The sequence below is a fragment of the Sceloporus occidentalis genome, unplaced genomic scaffold, assembly GCF_023333645.1.
Source record: "Sceloporus occidentalis isolate IW3139 unplaced genomic scaffold, rSceOcc1.0.p SCAF_10, whole genome shotgun sequence".
In the NCBI taxonomy this organism is placed as follows: Eukaryota; Metazoa; Chordata; class Lepidosauria; order Squamata; family Phrynosomatidae; genus Sceloporus; species Sceloporus occidentalis.
The window spans coordinates 38752428-38773262 of NW_028316990.1; the positions used below are offsets into that span (position 1 = coordinate 38752428).

Sequence of the window (20835 nt, forward strand, 5' to 3'; positions counted from 1 at the left end):
GGTAATTTAAAAAAAAAAACAACCTCACTTTCATCTTTTGTCTTGCTCTTTGCTCCTTAGGCTGAGGAACGTCCGAAAATAAGCCTCCAAGTTTCTCTGTATCTCTTGTCGCAAGTAAGTCTTAGAAATCTGTAGCCAGCCATTCATGTGTTTGAGAATTTTAATAATCTTTCTCAGGAATCAGTGGGTGAGATTGATTGTCAGTGTTAATGTTTCTAGCATTTATATGGCACCAGTAAATTATACTGGTGCCAGATAAGTGTTAAAAATAGTAACAGCGAGGCATCAGCCTCAACAACTGATTCTCAGGAAAGATAACCAAGGTGCTTAATCAGTTTGTTTGATTTATATCTTGTGTTTCTCCCAGGAGGGAACTCAAAGCAGCCGGTAATTAAATCATAAAATTAGCCCAGCTATAAACCACATCAAAGAAACGCGCCAGTAAACAAAAGTGCAGCAGCCATCTTGTACAAGTCACTTCTGCTGCAAATGGGATCTAGTTGCCCATGGCTCACCTGGAGGACAAGGCCTTTGCTTGCTGGTCGGCTCATCCTCTTTCAATGAGGAGCCCCAGAGGCTGGGAGAGGCACAGTATAGTTTCAGAACAAAGGGTTTGTGAAGGTGGTTTGGCCAGCGGCAAACAGAGAGAGAAGATTTGGGGAAAGGAAGGTGGTTTAGGAAGGCTTTTAAAAAGCCAGAAGAAATCTATGGTACAACTCAGAAAGAGAAAGCTGTGTTATTCTGTATGGGGGGGGGGGAGACAATTGGGGCTGAGAGGAAGAAAAGGTGAGGGAAGGGAGAAGGCTTCTGGCATCTTTATTTTTTTTTTTAATTTTTTAAAGTTTATTGGTTAAAAACAAGCATAACAAACATAACAAAACATAAATAAACATAAACCGTATCATACTATCCATCACATATATATTACAACTATACATACAGTTACTACAACATACTACATTTAAAAACCCTTCCCCTCCCTCAAATCAAAGACAGCTGTCTATTATGTACTTTCCTTATTGACTTAACATTTACTTTATACTTGATCAGAAAAAAAGAAAAGGAGAAACATATCTATATATATATATCTTCTTTCGCACACTTCTCATCACCAGTATTATTATTTCCTTTGTGTAGAATCTGTCCCATCTTTGTGACTAAACGTTGACACCTTGTATATATCCAGAACTCACGTTACATTTTACTTTCTACTCAAATCCCCTTATACAGATCTATTTTGGTGCTTTCTTTATTTGTTCTTCACAGTGATTTATAATAGGTGCCCAGATCCCCTCCCATCTCAATTCATCTCCACCTTGCAATGTATTTGTGAGTTTATCAGATTGAAACATATCAAATATTTTCATATACCAGTCCTTTAACAGTAAAGCGTCTTTGCTTTTCCATTTTTTTGCAATTACCATTCTTGCGGCTGTAATCATGTAAAAAATAATTTTACCATAGTCCTTTTCTAATTTTGAGTCATTTACCATCCCCAACAGGAAAAATTTAGGCTCGAATTTTATTTTTGTATTCAGAAGCACCTCCAATTCCTTATGAATCTGGTGCCAGAAACTGTTTATTTTTTTACACTCCCACCACATATGAATATAATTTGCATTTTTATCTTTGCAATTCCAGCATTCTTTCCTATTATTTTTGTCTATCTTGCTTAACTTTTCAGGCGTTATATACCATCTATATTGTAATTTTAAATAATTTTCTTTTACTTCTGTGCTCAATGTATATTTCAGCCTAACCTTCCAATTTCTCTCCCATTCTTCCATCATGATTGGTGTTTTGAGGTCCTGTGCCCATTTTACCATGAATTGTTTAACCGTTTCATCTTCCGTTTCCAATTTTAATAACAATTTATATAATTTGGAGATAATCTGCGTTGTATCGTCCGTCATTAATCTTCCAAATATTGTATCCTCTTTTTCTATTTGGTATTTTTTATTATCCAGGTTGAATCGCTCTACAATTTGTCTATACAAAAACCAATTTACGTTGAAACCTTCTTCTATCATTTCCTCCATTGTTTTTACTTTCAAAAGCCCATTTTCTAACTTCAATAAATCTTTATATCTTACCCAGTCTGTGTCCTTCATCCTTTCTCTTCTAAAAAAGGCTTCGTTTATCGAAGCCCAGACGGGAATTTTAGTTACAAAATAAGGTTTGTATTTTTGCCAGATTCTTAGTAATGATTTCCTGATAAAGTGATTGTTAAAGTTTTTGTTTATTTTGATTTGGTCGTATAGTAAATAACCGTGCCAACCGACCACATTGTCGAAACCTTCCAATTGTAGAATTTTTTCTTTTTTAAGCTGGACCCAATCTCTAATCCACTCAAGACAACACGCATGATAGTATAATCTATAATTTGGCAACCCTACTCCTCCTCTCTCTCTACTGTCCTGTAATATTTTGAGTTTGATTCTTGATCTCTTTTTATCCCATATAAATTTGGTTATCTCTTTATCCCATTCTTTGAATGGACTATCATTTGTTATGATGGGCAAATTTTGGAATAGAAATAATAATTTAGGAGTGATACACATTTGTATTGCAGCTATTTTCCCTAACCAAGAAATTTGCAGTTTCCCCCAATTTTTTAAATCCTTTTTAATAGTATTCCATAAGGGTATATAATTGTTTTTGAATAAATCTGATTTTTTTCTGGTAATGTTAATCCCCAAATATTTAACTTTATTTTTGATTTCAAAGTTGGAAATAGATTTAATTTTTTCACACTCTTTCTGATCTATGTTTAAGGGTAATATAATCGATTTTTCTCGGTTAATCTTTAAACCCGCATATCTACCATATTCGTCTATTGTGTTTAGCAATTGTGAGATATCGTCCACAGGGTCTGATAAGCATTCTGGCATCTTTAAAGGTTGTTGTAGTTGTGATGTGCCTTCAGGGCATCTCTGATTTATCACAACCCTAAAGTCAACCTGTTGTAGATTGGCAAGATTTACTCCAAGGAGACTCACTATGGCCTTCCTCTAAGGTTCTTCCTAAGTTCACCGAATGGGTTTCCCTGGCAGAGCGGGGATTTGAACTTTGGGCTCAGACACTCAAGCAGTGCACCAAGTAGATACACAAACCACCTAGACTTTTCTTTGTCTCTGAGGTTTTAAGGCAATACAGTAGGACCTTCTTATCTGCTGGGGTTTGGTTCCAGGATCCTCCATGGATAACAAAATCCATGAACACTCGTCCCATTAAATATAATGGTAGAACAAAATGGTCTCCCTTATATAAAATGGAAAATCAAGGTTTGCTATTTAGAATTTATACTTTTTTGGAATATTTTCAAGCCGAGGATGCTTGAATCTGAGGATAAAAGAATCCGTGGATAAGAAGGGCCAATTGTATATTGTGCTCTCAGGAAAGTTAGTCATGCTCTCGGAGAAATCAGTCTTTCCTCAAGGAAAGTTTTGTGGGGCGGTTTATAACAGTTATATAAATAAGTGGGTTAATATATGGTGCAGCCCCATTGTTCCCCCTAAAAAACCTGCTCTTGATGTCTGAGGCTCTTTCTGAAACCAGTGAGGGATGCAGCAGGGAGGAGAGGGAAGTTAGGCCCCATCTCCACCAGCCTTGGATCCTCAAAGGACACGGCTGGCTTTGCAGGTTCCACCGTAACTCTCTTTCCTCTGCTTCTCTGCCCCTTCTTTGCAGGTGTTCCTAATTATCCATTACCGGCCTCTAGTGAATTCGTTGGCTGAAGTGATTCTGAACGGAGACCTGTCTGTCTTTTTTTCAAAAGCGGAGCAGGACATCCAGAAAAGCTCGGTAAGCCCAAGGCACGTTTGTGTGCCATTATGTCAACTCCTCACGTTTTGCAGGCCTTTGTTGAGGCAACCATGCGAGTGTGTCTGCGTGTTTAGCAAGGATCGGGGCCTGTGATGGAGCTGTTTTGCCTTTAGCGCATGGTATCATTGTCGGGGCCTTTGTTATACTTCATCTTGATCTCTGTTCTCTCTCAACCTGATCTTGCATGCAAGCCAAGAGATTAAAAAAAGGCCTCTTACACACAAAAACGATCTTGTCTTCATAGTGCTCCGTCTCATGCCGCGTCTCACCCATTTTTCTTTAAGTGGGTTTTGTTACTAGGAAAACTGTGGTCAGGAGTTTGCGGCCTTTACTTTTTTTTCCTTTCTGCTGCAGCAGTTTTACTTCCACTGAAGCTGTTCTGCAGAATTTCTTGAGAGAGAGAGAGAGTGTGTGTGTGTGTGTGTGGTGGGAGGGTGTGCTGGGGAAAATGTTGTCATTTTAATGGTTTTAACCTCTTTTTAAGTCTAGTGCTAGTTCTGGGCCTCCACTTCTTATTAGCAGAGATTTAAAAAAAGATAACAGCTGGTCCACATTGCAGCCAGGAATGGCGATGAGTATGTGCCTTGAGCAGCATTTTCTAAGTAGGGCAGCGGTGAGAGTTTACAGCCTTTATGAAGTGAGAGAGAAAAGGCTTTGCGCGGCAGGACCAGGAGTGGAAACCCTCTGGGTGAGAGAAAAGGCATAAAGTAGGACACTGAGTACAGCACAGTTCAGCAGCACTTAGCACTGCTTAGAAATGTTCGTGCTTGCTTCTCTTTATCAATTCATATTCATTTTTAATTAGTTTTATTCATTTCTATCTTGCCTTTTCCCAATAATGGGACTCAACATATTTTTTTAAAACAACAACAACAACATAGCATTGGACTAGGACTCCGGAGACCAGGGTTCAAATCCCTGCTTGGTCATGGGAACCCACTTGGGTAAACTTGAGCAAGTTGCACTCTTTCAGTGGCAAACCTCCACTGAACAAATCTTCCCAAGAAAACCATAGGATCCGGGTTGCGTAAATCAGAGTCAGCTTGAAGGCACATGACCACAACAAAGCCATTTCCAAGGGGCAATAGGTCATTGTTAGTGCAGGCTAGTAGTATTAGTCTGCAAAAAAGAATCCAGATTTCCAACCCACACCTCTTCTATTATAAGAAACAGTAGGCTATCAGGTGATTGGGGGGGGGGGGGGGGAACCAATCTGAATAGCAGTAGAGCACCTAAGAACACAATGAGTGGGTGCTTGAGGATTTTGAACTCTCACCAGAAGCAAAGATGACTAAAATGGGGCTGTTGCAGTTCAGATATATCATGAGACAATGTGACTCATTGAGGAAGACAGTAATGCTCGACAAAGTGGAAGGAGGTAGGAAAAGAAGGGAGAACACATTGCTTGTTGATATATTCCATCAAGGAAGCCACAAGTGTTGTCTTGAGTTTGCAAGACCTGAGCAAGGCAGCGGATGACTGGGGCTCAAGAAGGTCTCTTATCCACAGGTCGTCATAAGTTGAAGTTGTCTTGATGTCAAAAGAAGAACCTGTGTCCCAGTACATTCCAGTAAGATGAGGACTGGCTTTGGTGCTCTAGCCCCCATGGCATGTCCTTCTTTTTCTGAGCAGGGAAATGGGTCTCTGGTTTTGCTTGCAGCTCTTGAGCTGTCTGGAGGAGTGTGCCCTCCTCTTCCAATGAGACATTTCTAAAACCTTGAGAGGTGTGCTTCCTTTTCCAGAACAGGGAGGGAGAGAGAGAGGTAGCACAGTGAGGTGGTCTTGTTTTCTAACAGTTGCCTGGGGTCAGCGAGTCACCAGTCTTCACAGCACCCACTGCATGACGTGAGCCAGAAGTCATATTCATCACTTAGGTTGCTTCCTGTGAGAATGGTTTCCACTCTCTTCCTGCTCAAATCGGATGTGGTTCTGGCCCTGCAGCTTTTCTGCAAGGGCTTAGCCTACTTTCTCTCTCTTCAGAGGTAATAACTTGGCTCTGCTTGATTTTTCCAGCTGGATATACCAATCCAAATGTGTGTGTGTGTGTGTGTGTGTAGAAGGCATCATCCAAGTACAGGCATATGTCATTTAACAAAGCCTTTGACAAAGAAGCCTCTTTTTATATTTGTCCAGACCTTCCCTTTTTTCCTTGTCCTCTGTCTAGATGGAAGTTTTTTAAACAGTATCAGCATTGGGAGAATGGCAAAGGTGGGTTGGAGAAGCACAGAGATCTAATGCCAGGTTGCACAGCACATCTATAATAAACAATGCAGTGATGCTTGACTTGGGAAGGAGTGGCAGTCTACTCTAGCCAGTCCTCCTGTAGCCCTGTGACAAGGGACATGTCCAAAATGCTGTGTTTTGAAACACCTGGAGCCATCATGCTTCTTCCCTAATGGAGTGTGCTTGATGTTTTAGGTCAAGACAGGCATCCGATGCTTCATCAAGCCTACAGAGACTTTGGAGAGGTCTCTGGAGATTAATAAGCACAAGGGGAAGAAGAGGCTGCAGAAGAGACCCAATTACAAAAATGTTGGAGAGGATGAGGAGGAAGAGAGGGGAGCGGAAGATGCTCCGGAGGGCATTGACGGTCCTTCAAAAGGCATCAAGCCGAGCGGAGAGAGTGAAGGTAAGCTTTTGCCAATCTGTGGAGGCCTGTAACAGTCTGGTCTAGTCCTGGCACTGCCGCTTCCTCTCATTCATTTGTGAACAGTTGCGTGTTTCTGGCTTATCTGAGTGAGGCAAGCCACGAGTTTTCAATTCACGTGCAACAGTGAACAAACTACTGACAAAAGAGCCATGGTTTCTTTAGCCCAGAGTCTCCCAAACAAGATGTTTGCAACTGCAGCTCTCCCAGTTCTTGACCAGAGGTGTTAGGCTGACTGGGTCCAATGGGAATCTCAGTCCAAAACATCTGGAGGGCGTCAGAGTGAGGAAAGCAGATTTAACCCAGCAAAAGTGATCAGTCACGCTGCAGAGGCATGCTGGCTTTCTCACAGTGTGCCAGACTTCTTGAGAATTCCTCTGTCATGTGAGCCAGCTTTAATCTTTCATGGCCTACTAACCTCCCATGCCTCCTATTTTTACCAGAATCCATGTGCTCCGTGAATGTGTGTTAAATATAAAACCCAAGAATCAATAGAGTTGCTTCAGTAGCCATGCTGGATGGGAGATCCTGCAGTCCTACCCCACAATTTTTTTTAAAAAAATCAGAATTTTACACAAAGTAAAATGCACTTAAAGATCTCAGTTACATATTGCGATGCTCTAGCATCATAGCCAAAAGGACTAAGAAGATTTAAAAATAGAAAAATCATTATTGATACAGATCTATAAAGCAGACCAAATATCTGAATATAAATCCATTTGTAGGGTGCATCAATATATCACTCTTTTGAATGTTGCAAGTGTTGTTAAGTCTCGCATCACAGATAGGGAAAAGATTATCATTCCTGTACTGGAATATCAGTCTTTTAAGAGTCACGAGGGCACAAGAGATCCCTTTCTGTGGACTATGTGTTAAGCTCCAAGACTTGAGTTTAAAAAACAAACCTCAATTCTTCCAAGATCCTGATAAACCTGTTTTAAGTGATGCCAAATGTACACTTTTGCTTGAGAACAAGCTAGGAGAGATTAAGGCCTTCCTAGCCACACAGTCTTGGCCAGAGTTCCAAAATAACAGCCCACAGCTGCTGGTGACCCCTCCATCTATAGCACCTGCCAACTTGTACTTTGTCTAGCAAATACATCTTTCTCTAAACATGTGCCTTGTCATTCTCCCCTCCTTCCCAGAAATTGAGATGGTGATCATGGAGCGATGCAAGTTGATTTCTGTAACAGAGCAAAACATAACGGATGAAGAAAAGAGCGCAGGTTCTACGGAAATGTCCAACTGGAACAGGTATGGGGAAGATTTGCCGTCTCGAACAAAGCTTCTCCTGTAATTTCTTTCATTCTTCCAATGCTTTCTCCCTCTGCTCTGTATACACTTGCAAACACTTGCTTCCATCTCAGTGGTTTTCTTTTCTCCAGGTAACTGGACAAAGGGCAGGACTGAATGTTTCTCTGCTCTCACAGAGCAAGTTGTGGGCTTTCTCAGCTTCCCAAATAGCAGCAGTTTCCCCCCTTTAACAGTCCCAAGCCATTTTCTTCCAAATCTTATGGATTCTTCTGCTTCCTTCGGTTGCTCTGCTGTTGTAATCATGATCTCTTTTAGGACATACTGTAACATAACAGTAGAACCTCTGTGTTTAAATTCAAGGATGCTAAAGGGATGTGTAGAAACTAGTCACCCTGCCTGTATTGGCTTGCCTTGGGCAAGGCTTCCTCTGCACATCCAAGGAGGCCCCCATTTGCTCCAACAGAATAGTGATAATTATAATGATATTGCTGTTTTGTTGAGTGTATTATTTCATTATTTACTCTATTAGTACCCCACTCTTCCTCATAGGGTTTCAGGGCTGCTCCATAAAAACCCACCATTAAATTGATAAATTACAAATACTTAAAATGTAAGCTTTCTAAAGTAACAAGTTAAAAATGCTTCATAAAATGCCATAAAAACAACACAATGATGCCTTGATGAATTCATTGTTGTTATGTGCCTTAAAGTCATTACTGACTTATGGTGAACCTATCATGGGTCTTCTTGAAATGATTTATTCCTGGGAGATTTGTCATTGCCGTCTTCTGAGGCTGAGAGAGAATGACCTGACAGGGTTATCCAACACATTTCCATGGCCAAGCAGGGATTCGAACCCTAGTCTCCCAGATTCCTAGTTCAGCGCTCAAACCACAACACCACACTGGCCCTGTTTGTAGTGGCAGCAAACAGAGCGGCTTGTAATCTGTAGCCTCAATTGCACTATGGCCACATCTGTATGTCACAGATAAGCCAAGATCATTTTGAATTCTGGTTTACCGTGAATGGCATACAGGCAAGAACTGCAAACCAAGTCATGAGCAAGCTCTGTCTTGTTAGTAGTGGAGCAAGCCAGAGTTCCTAGCTCAGATTCCATGTGAAGCACATTACAAATAGAAAGTCCTTGTTTTGCTCAGCTACTCGCGCTGGTGAGAGGAGCCAAGTGGAAAAAGCATAGCGGTCAGCACCAGCATGGTTCTTTGTTCTCAGCAAGCTGGAATTCAAAACAGTATAACACTCTCCTGTTACGAAATGCACACTGGGCCAATGCCTGGCACGCATTCCAGTCCAAAGTGTGCTGCCTTTTGAATTTAAGCCATCAAGTGTTTCTCAGCAAGGCCTCCTCAAAGGGGTAATCTTAGTGACAGACCTCTTTTCAGCTTCCTTTTAGTGAAGGTTTGGCCCCTTGGAGAAGGTCTCTTCCTTACATAGCAAAAGGGGCCTGTCCTGTTGTAAACCACTTTGCATGGCGGAGGCTGTGTGTTAATCATGGGTAATCATTAATGGTACGATGTGAGAGCCAGCGTAGTTGTTTCAGCATTGGACTATGCCTCTGGAGGCCACGGTTCAATTCCCATCTCAGCCATGCAAACTCACAAAGTGATCTTGGGCAAGTCACACTGTCTCAGCCTCAGGGGAAGGCAGTGCAAACTTCCTCTGAACAAATCTGGCCAAGAAAACCCCAAGATAGGGTCGCCATAAGTCGAAAACTACTTGAAGGTACACAAGAAACGGTAAGATAATAATGAATGAATTTACTACAAGTTCTATTTCTTCCAGGCCTTTTCTTGATATGGTCTATCACGCCCTGGAGTGTGCAGAGTTCGACTATTACGCACTGTTTGTGTTGTGCCTCCTGTATGCCATGTCCCACAATAAAGGTAAGGCCCTCCCTTTGGAAGGCGTCGCCAAGGTCCTGGCTTTTGTGAGCTGGCTTCTCTCCTGAATGGAAAAACTTTACGGCCTAGAACACAACGCTGTATAACTCCATCTTACATAAACAGTTCGCAAGCTGCAAATTGGTTACTTTTGGTTGAGTGGCCTGCTGTGGGTCCAGCTCCAGGTTACACACAGGATTTCCTTTGATTCAAAAGGAGTCTGGGCTGCTGTGGGAAACTTGGACTTGGGCCTGTGGGGAGGAGTGAGAGAACGATCAAAAGGTGGTCCTCATATGTGTGCATGAGTGAATAAGAGAGAGGAGTGAAGAGAGGATTGATGGAGTGCGTCTGTGTGTGTGTGTGTGTGCATGCCTTCAAGCTGCCTATGGGTTTATGATGACCCTGCAAATTCCATAGGGTTTTCTTAGGCAAGGAATCCTCTTCAAAGGCGGTTTTGCCAGTTCCTTCTTTTGAAATAGAACCTCCAGCACCTGGGATTTGTTGGTAGTCTCCCATCCAAGTACGAACCAGGGCTGACTCAGCTTCCAGCATCAGATAAGCTGTAGTGCCTTTAGGGTATTTTATAAAGGGACAGGGATCAAACATATAAACATATTGTGAAGTACAGCTCTTACTGTCCTATTTCAGCTTCTTTGCTGGCAGAACCAGTAAAAACCCCAAGAGGACCTGCTGAGACCCACGGAGGCCGTCCTCTCCGGATGTCGGGCAGAGATGTCTCAGGCCCATCTCCCCTCCCTGACCAGGACCCATGAATTTTAGTTGCCATTTCCTGCCATCCATTGTTTTGAGCGCTCTGTGAATGAAGGTTTTTTGGATGACGTGGGTTTCTCCTTGCAGAGGGCACCCAGCGTGTGATATAAGCCCGGCCGTTTGTTAATGGATGGTTTCCAGGAAATCAGAGCAGATGTGACTCCTCTGCAATAATTCTAGTTGGTGGCAAAATGGACCCGCTGAAAGATATGAGTGGAGGGACTAAGCAGTGGCAGGAGACAATTCATTTTGTCATTCTGATGAATCCTGCTCCAGGCTCTCGAGGGCAAAATTCTGCTAAAATAACTACTCAGGGTGTCACTTGAAATAATGGCAAATAAAACGTGGGTTTAAAAAGAAATGGACAGAGCTTTTTTTGCAAATGCTTCCATGTGAGTGTCAGCTTTCAAATGAGAACCTATGTGGCTGGAGAATAAAATAGTCTACCTTTTGTGGAGTTGCTACTTCGCCATAAAATCCTTGATCTACTGACCTGCCTCTCTCCTGTCAGTTGCTGAAATTAATGCTCTCCGGATCCTCTTCCTCTGGCTCGCTTGTTTGCACAAGGATGGCAGCTTTGACGGTTGAAATGGTGACAAGGAAAATAAGCAGACAAAAGGAATAATGTTTCAGAAGAAGAAAGAAGGCTGGTGGTTAAGCTCTTCCATCATTTTGTGCTGCTAAAACACTGCCAGTCCTAAGACAGATGTTTAAGTGGTTAAAATCAGCCGACTGGCCATTGCTTCCCACAGAACCACATGCGAATGAAAGGTTTACTCTTTCCCTCCCAGAAGAATCCAAAGGACTACAGAGGCCCAACCATGTTCTAGCAGAGGGATTCCTCTGGAGCTTAACAACTAAACTCAGTGGTTGAAGCTGCTTTGACCATCACCCTCTGGGTATAATAGATGCTCTGTTTTGAAAGCACATCTTCATTTTTCCTTTGACCTCTGGTCCTTTGGAAAACTTGCCTGTGCGAAGCTTCAGAGTCTGGAAAGACATACATAGCTTTATCTCACCTGTCCTCAGCTGCACAATTGCTAAACTTTGAGCTTTGGGATGAGTGGCAGGTGGCCTTGGAGCCCAACCTCTGAATGGGATTGAAAGTTCCTAGGAACCTATGGCATAATCTGTTGTTGCTTTTCCTTTGTACATTATTTGCAAAATCCCACAGCTATTTGGCTGTAGGCAAAACATAGGATATTTTACAAATATAATGAGGGTGTTATCCTATCCCATAAACCATGTATCCACCATCGATGTTGCATCATGGCTGTGACTAGCTTGTTTTGCTCAGGACAGACTGTGCTTCAAGCAATTTTCAAAAGCATTCTTAAGCCTGGAACAAGCAGGCCCTAATTTGTGAAGCAGAGACCAGAAATGGTTTTCCTGGAAATGCTTTCACCACCGGAGTTCATGCTTGGTATGAGATGACACTCGAGCAGGCTGTCTTACTTCCATTATAGAAAGGTTTCTTTGGCTGGACAGAATTAGGGCAATGCACTTTCGCGCACAGTCCTTAAATATTACAAAAGGCCCCTAGTAGGGTATGCCTTGTTGAATGAAGATGGTATTTGGAACAAGTGGCTTCTGAGAAATTGCCTCACTGTGTTACAGGAATATGGCTTTAAATTACTCGTATGATCAAACAAGCCAGTAATTCCACTTATCTTCTTTCTTACACAAGATACATAGGTGCATGTAGTGTTACTGCACTGGTCTTCAACCTTCTCGAATCTCGGAATTTGCTTTCTAACCGCAATCCTTTTACATAGAAGCTTCTAACTGTGCTATATATTTCTGCTCCTCCTTCCCCATCTCTTTTGCCTGCATTGTCAGATGTTGTCCCTTTTCTCTTTAACAAAATGTGTAAAAGAAAATTAGTGGCCTAAATACCCTAAAGTCCCAGATCCCATCAGACCTTTGGAAGCTAAGCAGGATCAGCCCTGGTTAGTAAGTAGATGGAAGACTGCCAATGGCTAACTGTCAGCTATATTTCAGAGGAAGGAACCGGCAAAGAACACTCAGAGTATTCTTTGCCAAAGTAAACCCTATGAAATTAATGGGGTCTCCCTAAGTCAACAGGCGACATGAAGGCACATGCGGAAGCTTCCATGTCTCCAGACATCTGGCAGAGGTAGAGAAGGATGAATGGCACTGGTGTCTTTGTAAAAAGCAAAGCTGGGTGGGCAATTGTGGAACAAAGTATGTACTTTCTCAAATGAGGCTACCTCCCACCCAACCCTTGTTTTTTTAATTCAAGATTCCTCAGAACCATAGCCTGCCAAGCCAGCATGAAGTTTCAGTAAAGGCTTCTCCTTTCTTTGCAGGAATCGAGCCAGTCACACTGGAAAGGATCCAGCTCTCAGCCCAGGGAGAAGAAGAGAAGAACTCTTACAATCACGTCCTTACGGAAAGGCTCATCCGGATCATGAACTATGCTGCCCAGCCAGGTAGGAAGTGACAGTTGTCTAGGAAGGACTGAAATGGATGCACTTTATAAAATGAAGGTGTAAGTGGGGGAGAAGGCTGGAACTGAAACAGACGATCATTTCAGTACTCATAACACTTCCTTCATTGCTGAACACGGACAGAAATTACTAGTATAACATAAGCTTTATTTCTGGTAAATGGTGAGGCAGGTGGTCTGCAGCAGAGAAGCCTTCCAGCCCTTTCGCTAATGGGGCCCAACATTCAACCAGTGGGAGAACTGAGCCCCTAACAACTAATTCCTCCCAGGCTATCCCTGACTGACAATCCAAATCTAGCTAAATAAAAGTGTGACCCCTCTCCCCCTACCCACCCAATAGCTATGAGAACCATGCAAACAGGTTAGTAAAAAGAAAATTCACTTCCCCTGTCCATTGCCATTTCTTTCATATAAAGAAAATCATATGGAAAAAACAACAACAAATAACAATTGGATTTGCGTTAAACCACCACCATCCTGCCCCAAAATGCTGTCAAAGCTACAAGGGCACACCTAAAAATTTATTCTATGTTCCAGCTGTGATGCCCAGTGATTCTTGGCTAAAAATCATGTAGGATGGCCTGCCATGTGGGCCAGACTCAGCCCACTTTCTGGTTGAAAGAGATGCCTTTTATGAGCTGGAAGGAGCTTCACTCTTAAGAGCTTGTCTTTATTTGAGGGCAGAATACCGTAGCTTTTCTTAGGAGGCATGACCTCAAAGCAGTTGATGGCAATAAAAGCATAAAGAGGAAAGCCAAAGGCTGATGCTGTAATAAACCAATAATCGTAAAACGTATGGGCAAAAGCAGAGAACCAAAGCACTGCTGGCAATTGCTTGAGACAAAAAAACAACAACATGGTATTTTGGAGAAAGAAAGAGGTCTGGTATTTCATGGCAAATGCTAAGAAAGGGCCTGTACAGACAGGCCAAAATAAAGCTGCTTTGGGTCACTTTGGAGGTATGCTGTTTAAATGATGCATGTGTCCTAAGAGGCCAGAGGCCATGCCAAAGCCATGCTCCAGTCCTAACGACTGGAGCACTGCTTTGGCGCAACTTCTGGCCTCTTGAGATGCATGTGTCATTTAAACAGCATACCTCCAAAGTGACCCAAAGCAACTTTATTATGGCCCCAAAGTCCCCTAAATAAAACCCCAAAGGTTCCTGGTTTGCTACTAAACTGCATTTCCACTCTGGGTCTGGAAGCGTCTGGCCCTTCTTCCACAGCCAGAAAGACGGGATATTAGTCTCTTAAACTAAGAAAGAAAGAAAAATGTTTGGGAGCAGCATGGTCCTCCTTTGCCATGCCATTCCACATGCCTGCGTGGTATTCCTAGCTGCATATAGCCACAGTGACCCATGGATTTGTTGCATCCACTTTGGATAACTGTAACACTCTGTATGTGGTGCTGCCTTTGCCAACTGCTTGGAAACTTATCAGCCTCATCCAGGGGTGAGCAAGGTTTGGCACATGGACTACATCCAGCCTTGGAGAGTGTTTTCATAACCCACAAACTTCTTCCTGGCAACAGAAAGCCTTCCATATTTTTTCCCATTTTGAAGCTGGAAGTGTTTATATTGTGGCTCTGAGTCGGATACCCTTTGGCACTTCTGCAGAAAACAGATATAAACAATGGCTTTTCCAGTTTCTCTCTGGTGTTCTAGCATTCAAAGGAAAATAGTATTTTCCTGTTAGTCCTTAAACTTGACAGAATGCCAAGATCCTCCAACTTGATTGGAACTGATGTGTTCTGCCTGCGGCCCTTTAAGTTGCAATATTGCCCAACCCCACAGAACTGCAGCAATGCACCAGTCTTTATCCTAACTCTCCTCCGCCTTTTCACCTTTTCCAGATGGCAAAATTCGTTTGGCCACCTTGGACCTGAGCTGCATCCTCCTCAAGCAGCTCGTGATGACTAAACATGGGAGCATTATAAAAGATGTCCACCTTGCCTGCCTGGAAGTGAGTCTTTGGGTTTCTTTTAAAAATCTCTAACCTGTTATCTTTCTCTTGTTACCTTTCTGCTGGTTTGACTCTTACTGAAAGCTGCGTCTTTAGAAATCACAAGGAGCCTTGTTTCACCTTAAAGCCTAACTGGTTTTGTGGAAGCACAACCTTTTATAGGTTACAGACTATTTAGTTCCAATAAAAAAACTTTTTCATCTTCAGGGTGCCACAAAATTCCATGTTGTTTTGACCACAGCGGATTCACATGCCACCCCTTGCCCCCTTGGAGGTCTTTATTACCTCTAGCGAACAACAAACTCCCTTCTGTGGATTAGTGCCTTGAATGAGAACTGAGACTTTTCTTTTTCTGTCTAGGGTGCAAGAGAAGAAAGCGTTCACTTGGTGCGACGTTTTTATAAGGTATTGTCCTGTTTCACACTTCTCAGTCTTCCTAGTGGAAGAGAATACAGAGGGAACTAGTGGGGACGTTAATACTCTTTTGGAAGAATATACATGGTAGCCATACAACATCCCTGGAAAGATCATTAGAGTTCAACTCTGGGCATTTGGGTATCTCTTGACAAGGGAGAAGGCCTTCACAATTATGAAACTCCTTGATCCCCATCCTGCATGGTTTAGCATAGCATAAGATCACTGTTTAATGTTAGCTCTCTCCCAACATAGAGAAACTTGCTTGAAAGTAGGGTGTGGCAGTGTTTCTGGAGCTGAGTTGGCCTTGGTTACTGTGGAGGGAAGAAAGGAATTCCAATTCTGCAGCAACCATAAATGCAAGCGTACGGTTGACTCACATCTGCCTAGTCCACAAAGAGGATGCCATCCCTGTCAAAAGAAAAGACTTTCCTTGGAGAGGCTTGTGTCTTGTGGCCAGTCCTTCCAGAGTTTAACTCTCTCCTGAAGACATTTCTTAGCTGAGCACAGCTAGAGCCCCTCTGGGATGAGATGCCATGACCTGGAACTGCCTTGTGCATGAATTTGACCCTTTGGTCCCCTGTTTCGAGGCCTAGAAAACAGGAAGGGCCAGGGAAATATCCTAGTAGTCGAACCAGGCAAGTAGTCAGATAGTTTGCTTTCCTGCCAACAGGCCAAAGGCCTATTTTTGTGTTTTTTAAATTCAAGTTAGAGATACAGATATCATGCCCTTAAATGTTCGCCTGGAGAGGCTAATTGCCTGTTGCTAGATAAACTCAAATAAATTGACGCCTGTCCCAGTTGGTTCACCCCTAGTTTGGTCAAAAGCTTCACTCAAAGAATGTGGAAGAGGGCAATATGAGATGGGTTTAAGGCCCCCCTTTTTAGTGGGAGGCTGAATACTTGACTGGTTTAAGGATGTTGGTGGAGGAGGGGGAAATCATCAAACCTCTTGTTTTCTTTAAAGGGAGAAGAAATTTTTCTGGATATGTTTGAAGATGAATATAGAAGCATGACTGTAAGTAATTAGTCAATGGCGGGGTGGATAGATAGAAAAGTGACTCATCTTGGCATCTGCTGTGTCTTTAAAAAATAATAGTAAATTATGGGACTAGCTGCTTGGGAAATTAGGGGAATTGTAGTCCAACGCAAGAGCCAGAGTGGTGTAGTAGTTTGTGTGTTGGATTCTAGAAGACCAGGACTGAAATCCCAGCTCAGCTATGGCAACTCATGGGGATGGTCTTTGGCAAGTGACATTCTCTCAGCTTCAGAGGAAGACAGTGGCAAGCCGTCTCTGAACAAATCCTGCCGAGAAGCCCCTGTGATAGGATTGCCTTTGGGGGTTGTTATAAATCAGAAACAATTGGAAGGAACAGCTTCGACAAAATCCGACACACTCTAGGTGGGGGATAGCTCAACTAGGCTCTCTGCATGTGAGTGAGAGAGAGAGTTTGTGTGTAAAAGAACACACCTATATATATACGTTCAAAGATGCACAGATATTTTGTCCATCCTCTGAGGCTGAATTCTACAACTCTTGTTAAATCTTTAAACCGGTGTACTAATAAACATGAAAAATTATCTGTTGCTGAGATCCGGCCTTAACAGGCTTCATAGGATGCCTAAATATGCCAAATAGAATAGCCCAGCATGCTAGATGAAATTGAAAGATTGGTGCCGCAGGTGGCACGTGTCTGAGGGAACTTTGGGGATTCCAAAGCACCTGGGAACTTGATCTGGTGCAAAGGAATCTGGGGCTGCTTCCTTGGTAGGGAAGTATTTTGGATGAGCCTCTAAGCAGGAGGCTCCCCCAAAATACTTGGGGAGGAGGACAGGGAGGAGGACAGGAGAAGTGGTTTGTTTTCTGGAGAGACTGCATTACCCACTGAGTGTGAGCTTCCTTTCCCAGCTGAAGCCCATGAATGTGGAATACTTGATGATGGATGCCTCCATTCTGCTGCCACCGGCAGGGACGCCCCTCACAGGGATTGACTTCGTGAAGCGGCTGCCCTGCGGAGATGTGGAAAGGACACGGAGGGTGGGTATTTACCATGCTGGGTATTGCTGTGTTTTCATCCTTGGCCAGAGCTAGGTCATTTCTCTTCCTCCCCTGCCCCCTTTTCTCCTCACAACATCTTCAGTACTAACTGAAGGATTCGAATCTGCCGCCTCAGGGTTCTAGTTGGACACTCTAACCATCTCATTGTACTGCCTCTTAATCTTTGCTTTCTTGGAGCAAGGAGATAGTCACACTGGGATCACTGCCAGGGTTTTCTTTCTCTTTTCTCTCCCCCTTGATACTCTGAAGCCACATCTGTTGGGGGAAAAGGGGTTTGTTTGTGTGGAAGCTGCAAAAGAAGGAATGGACAGGTACATTTGAAATCTTCTTCATGCAACTGCCTTTGAGGATTAACGCATTCACTAATCTCAGAGCCAAACATTTCTGGAATTCATTTTTTACGCTAATCAGACTTGCCTCTAAAAGCAATCAGTTCCCTTCTAGGAAAAAAAAAGATCCCGTTTCCTTTCCTAGAAGTTTGCTTGAGTGTGACTGAACCCTGTGAGATAAGAGATTAAAAAGTAATAATCTTGTAATGGGCCTGCGGAAGCAAAAACAGTTCAGAGGCAGGCTTGCTCAGTGGCCCTTCCAAGAACGTCCTGAAGACCGCAAATAGATCTTGCCACCATTTTGTTTCTTCTTTCCTGCAAATAGAGCCATTCCATGTACACTGAAAGGATAAAGACCTCAGGATAAGTGAGAATGCGCTATCAGTACATTAAATCAGGCGCATGGATGCATCCTAACGTATCACTGAACAAAAGGAACTGAGCCAGTTTCCTTGTAGGGGCTCTTTAAAGGAAGATGCCTGAGTACTGGTTGTATTACTCCCCCATTAGGGGCTTCATACTAATGGGGACAAATGCTTTTACCCAGCCGTTGCCTTGAGAAGCTTCCGAACATGCTTTCTTGGGTCTGATCTGGGAAGATAAGGAGAATCTGGCTTTGCTAGATGGGAGACCACCAGGAGGTAAAGCCACTGGTTTCTCCAGGAAGGGCTACGAAGTAATCCTTCCTGAGAGAAACCCTTGATACTTACAGCTGCTGGTCAGCATGGAGAGTGCCTCTTTCCCATTGCTGCACATTTGCCTTTGGGAATGAATGGTAAACTTGTTCCTTACTCAGTTTTTAGAAAGGCATAAGAAAAACGGAAATAAGACCCAGGAGTCCCTTTTTTATCTTCTTCAAGTTGCACAGGGGCATTCACTGTAGTTTGACCAATGCTTTACTCACAGTTTTAAAAAGTCTTTTTAAAAACCAGGTGCAGTATTTCCTCCCCAGCTGAGCCTCTTTCTGTCTTCTCTTGTCTTTTAGGCCATCCGCGTCTTCTTCATGATGCGCTCTCTGTCGCTGCATCTCCAGGAGGAGCCGGAGACGCAGCTGCCTTTGACCAGAGAGGAGGACTTAATTAAAACAGACGACGTCCTCGACTTGAGTGAGTAGCTGATCCGCTCTGCTGCTGGGGAAGGTGGTCTGGCTTGCATTTTCCAGAAAGGCCGTTGGCTCCAGACACAGCATTGCAAAGAGAGAACAGATTAAAACACAGCCTCCTCTCCTTTTCCCTTCAAAAGGAGATGAATGCTCTACAAGGCTAAGGAAAAACATTGGCACACCCAAAGAGTGATCCATAGCAAAGCACAATGGAGGAGTGGTGCAAAATGAGTGTGCTCCTCATTGCAATTTTCTTTCAGTCCTCAAGTCTCAAGTGTTTCAGAGAGTGAGACACCAAAAACCATCCGTGCCGCGTACTCTTCGTTACATTTGCTGCGTTTACATTTTCTTGGTCGCTTTGCCCAATCACATTGCTTTGGAAATGTGGATTTGTGTTATATCGGAAATGTGCGTTTCCAAAACCATATTTCCAAACACTTAACTGAAGTTATAAGTTGTTGCGGTGCTGGACATTTGGGGATGAAATGAAAAATGTTGTATTGTGGGGGGACAGAATCCTTATGGGGGGGCATGCCCTCATTTTAGCACCCCCTTCCCCTGTAGGTACACTCCAGCAAAGAGGCCTATGATGCGCCAGGTTCCTAGGATTTTGCTTTGTCTCAAATGCTCATGGGGAGTGACTAACCAGAAATGTTGACTTTTAAAAAGAGAGATTTGTGGATTTAGGAATGGGAGCACAGTATTGACTGGAGAACCATCATCTCCCTCTCTTCCCCTCCAATCTCCAACATTCAAGCACTACTTTGCCACCCAGAGCTATATTGTAATCATGGCTGCCTAGCTGGCTGGGTTTTGTTGATGGTGCAAACCAGAAGAACAGCTGCTAAACTGGACTTGAGCGAGAAGAAAAGCCTGATTTTTCCTTCTTGGTTTGGAGCGGGGAGGGGATCCTGGTTTCCTGTTTCTGTTATTCTCTGTTTTTAGGAGGGTGAGCAATGAAAAAGCCCAGTTGCCCCACAGTTACACTAACTGGAACTGGCGAGTCCCAAAATAGCCATGTGATATATTCTGGTAATAAATAATTGGTGTATGCTAGGAAATGTAGTGCCCTTGTTTCCATCCTGCCAAGCACAGAACGTATTAATAGAAGAATGTCTTGTGATATTTACTGTAATAATTCAGAGAAATTTATCTCGGCATAATGGGTGCTGTAGGCAGTCGAGCCGAAAAGTCTGTTCATCTGACCGGAGGAGACTTGTGGCACCGCACATGTTCAGGCTGCTGCAGCTGAGTTAAAGCAGATGCTCTGGTTTTTTTTCTCACCTTTCCTCTCATGTATACAGTTTTTATGCATCCATCATAAAGGGATCGGCGAAGTACAGACCTCCAGATGTGGCCAGACATCAACCCCCAGTATTCCTTCCCATAGGCTGTGCTTGTTGGGGTTTATGGGAGTTGCAGTCCTGCTACATCTGGAAGTCTGCATTTTGCAGAAAACATGAAAACACACACGTGTCAAAGCTAAAGGACCCAGGGTCAGTGGTCCCCAAACTGTGCTCTTTAAGGGATTTTGGACTTCAGCTCCCAGAATTCCAGACTATTAGCCAACATGGCTGAGGCTGCCGGGAGCTGAAGTCCAAAATCTCTCGAAGACCACCCACTGGATTAAGAGGATGGGCAGCTGATTCAAGAGAAGTGGAAGAATGCCTTCAAAATTACTTTGTGGCATTTATGCAAAGTCATGGGTTTAGAAAGGGAGGGGAGACTGTTGTCAGTTTGCCAATGGTTTTTGAAACAGCTCCCCATTCAGAGGCAGCAGCTCCACTTTCAGATAATGCTGGAGACATATGGCCCATGTGTGGCCCCTGTTTGTGCAAGTGGGAGCAGTAGCCCAAAAAACTGCTGTTACTTATAGCTCTCTCTGCCCTGTGAACCAGGAACTATAATAATTATTGATCCCAGCAATCTTCACCACACACCCTTTCCATAACAGCATCCCTCTTCTGTCTCCAGTAGACTGATAGATGCAAGGGCAGATGGTAAATCAAGGTTGTGGGGTGGGTAGGATTTGGTTTTGAGATTTTCACTTGCTGACCTCAGAACATAACAGGTTATAAGACTGCCAGCCTCTGGCACAAAATACA

General features: G+C 43.3%; 1 protein-coding gene across 5 annotated transcripts in view; it reads left to right on the forward strand.

Annotated features, from left to right (window-relative positions):
• CLEC16A (C-type lectin domain containing 16A) overlaps window positions 1-20835 on the forward strand; it is a 60540-nt gene that overhangs the window by 8376 nt on the left and 31329 nt on the right. For all 5 annotated transcript variants that reach the window (XR_016282429.1, XR_016282430.1, XM_089539490.1 and 2 more), the window contains exons 8-18: window positions 61-114; window positions 3691-3804; window positions 6244-6454; window positions 7618-7726; window positions 9527-9627; window positions 12726-12848; window positions 14717-14826; window positions 15187-15231; window positions 16208-16258; window positions 17150-17278; window positions 18614-18734. Coding sequence is in view for 3 of the 5 variants with exons in the window: in XM_089539490.1 (XP_089395616.1) it covers window positions 61-114; window positions 3691-3804; window positions 6244-6454; window positions 7618-7726; window positions 9527-9627; window positions 12726-12848; window positions 14717-14826; window positions 15187-15231; window positions 16208-16258; window positions 17150-17278; window positions 18614-18734 (1168 nt within the window). In the remaining 2 variants the exon portion in view is untranslated. The remainder of the gene's footprint in view (window positions 1-60; window positions 115-3690; window positions 3805-6243; window positions 6455-7617; window positions 7727-9526; window positions 9628-12725; window positions 12849-14716; window positions 14827-15186; window positions 15232-16207; window positions 16259-17149; window positions 17279-18613; window positions 18735-20835) is intronic.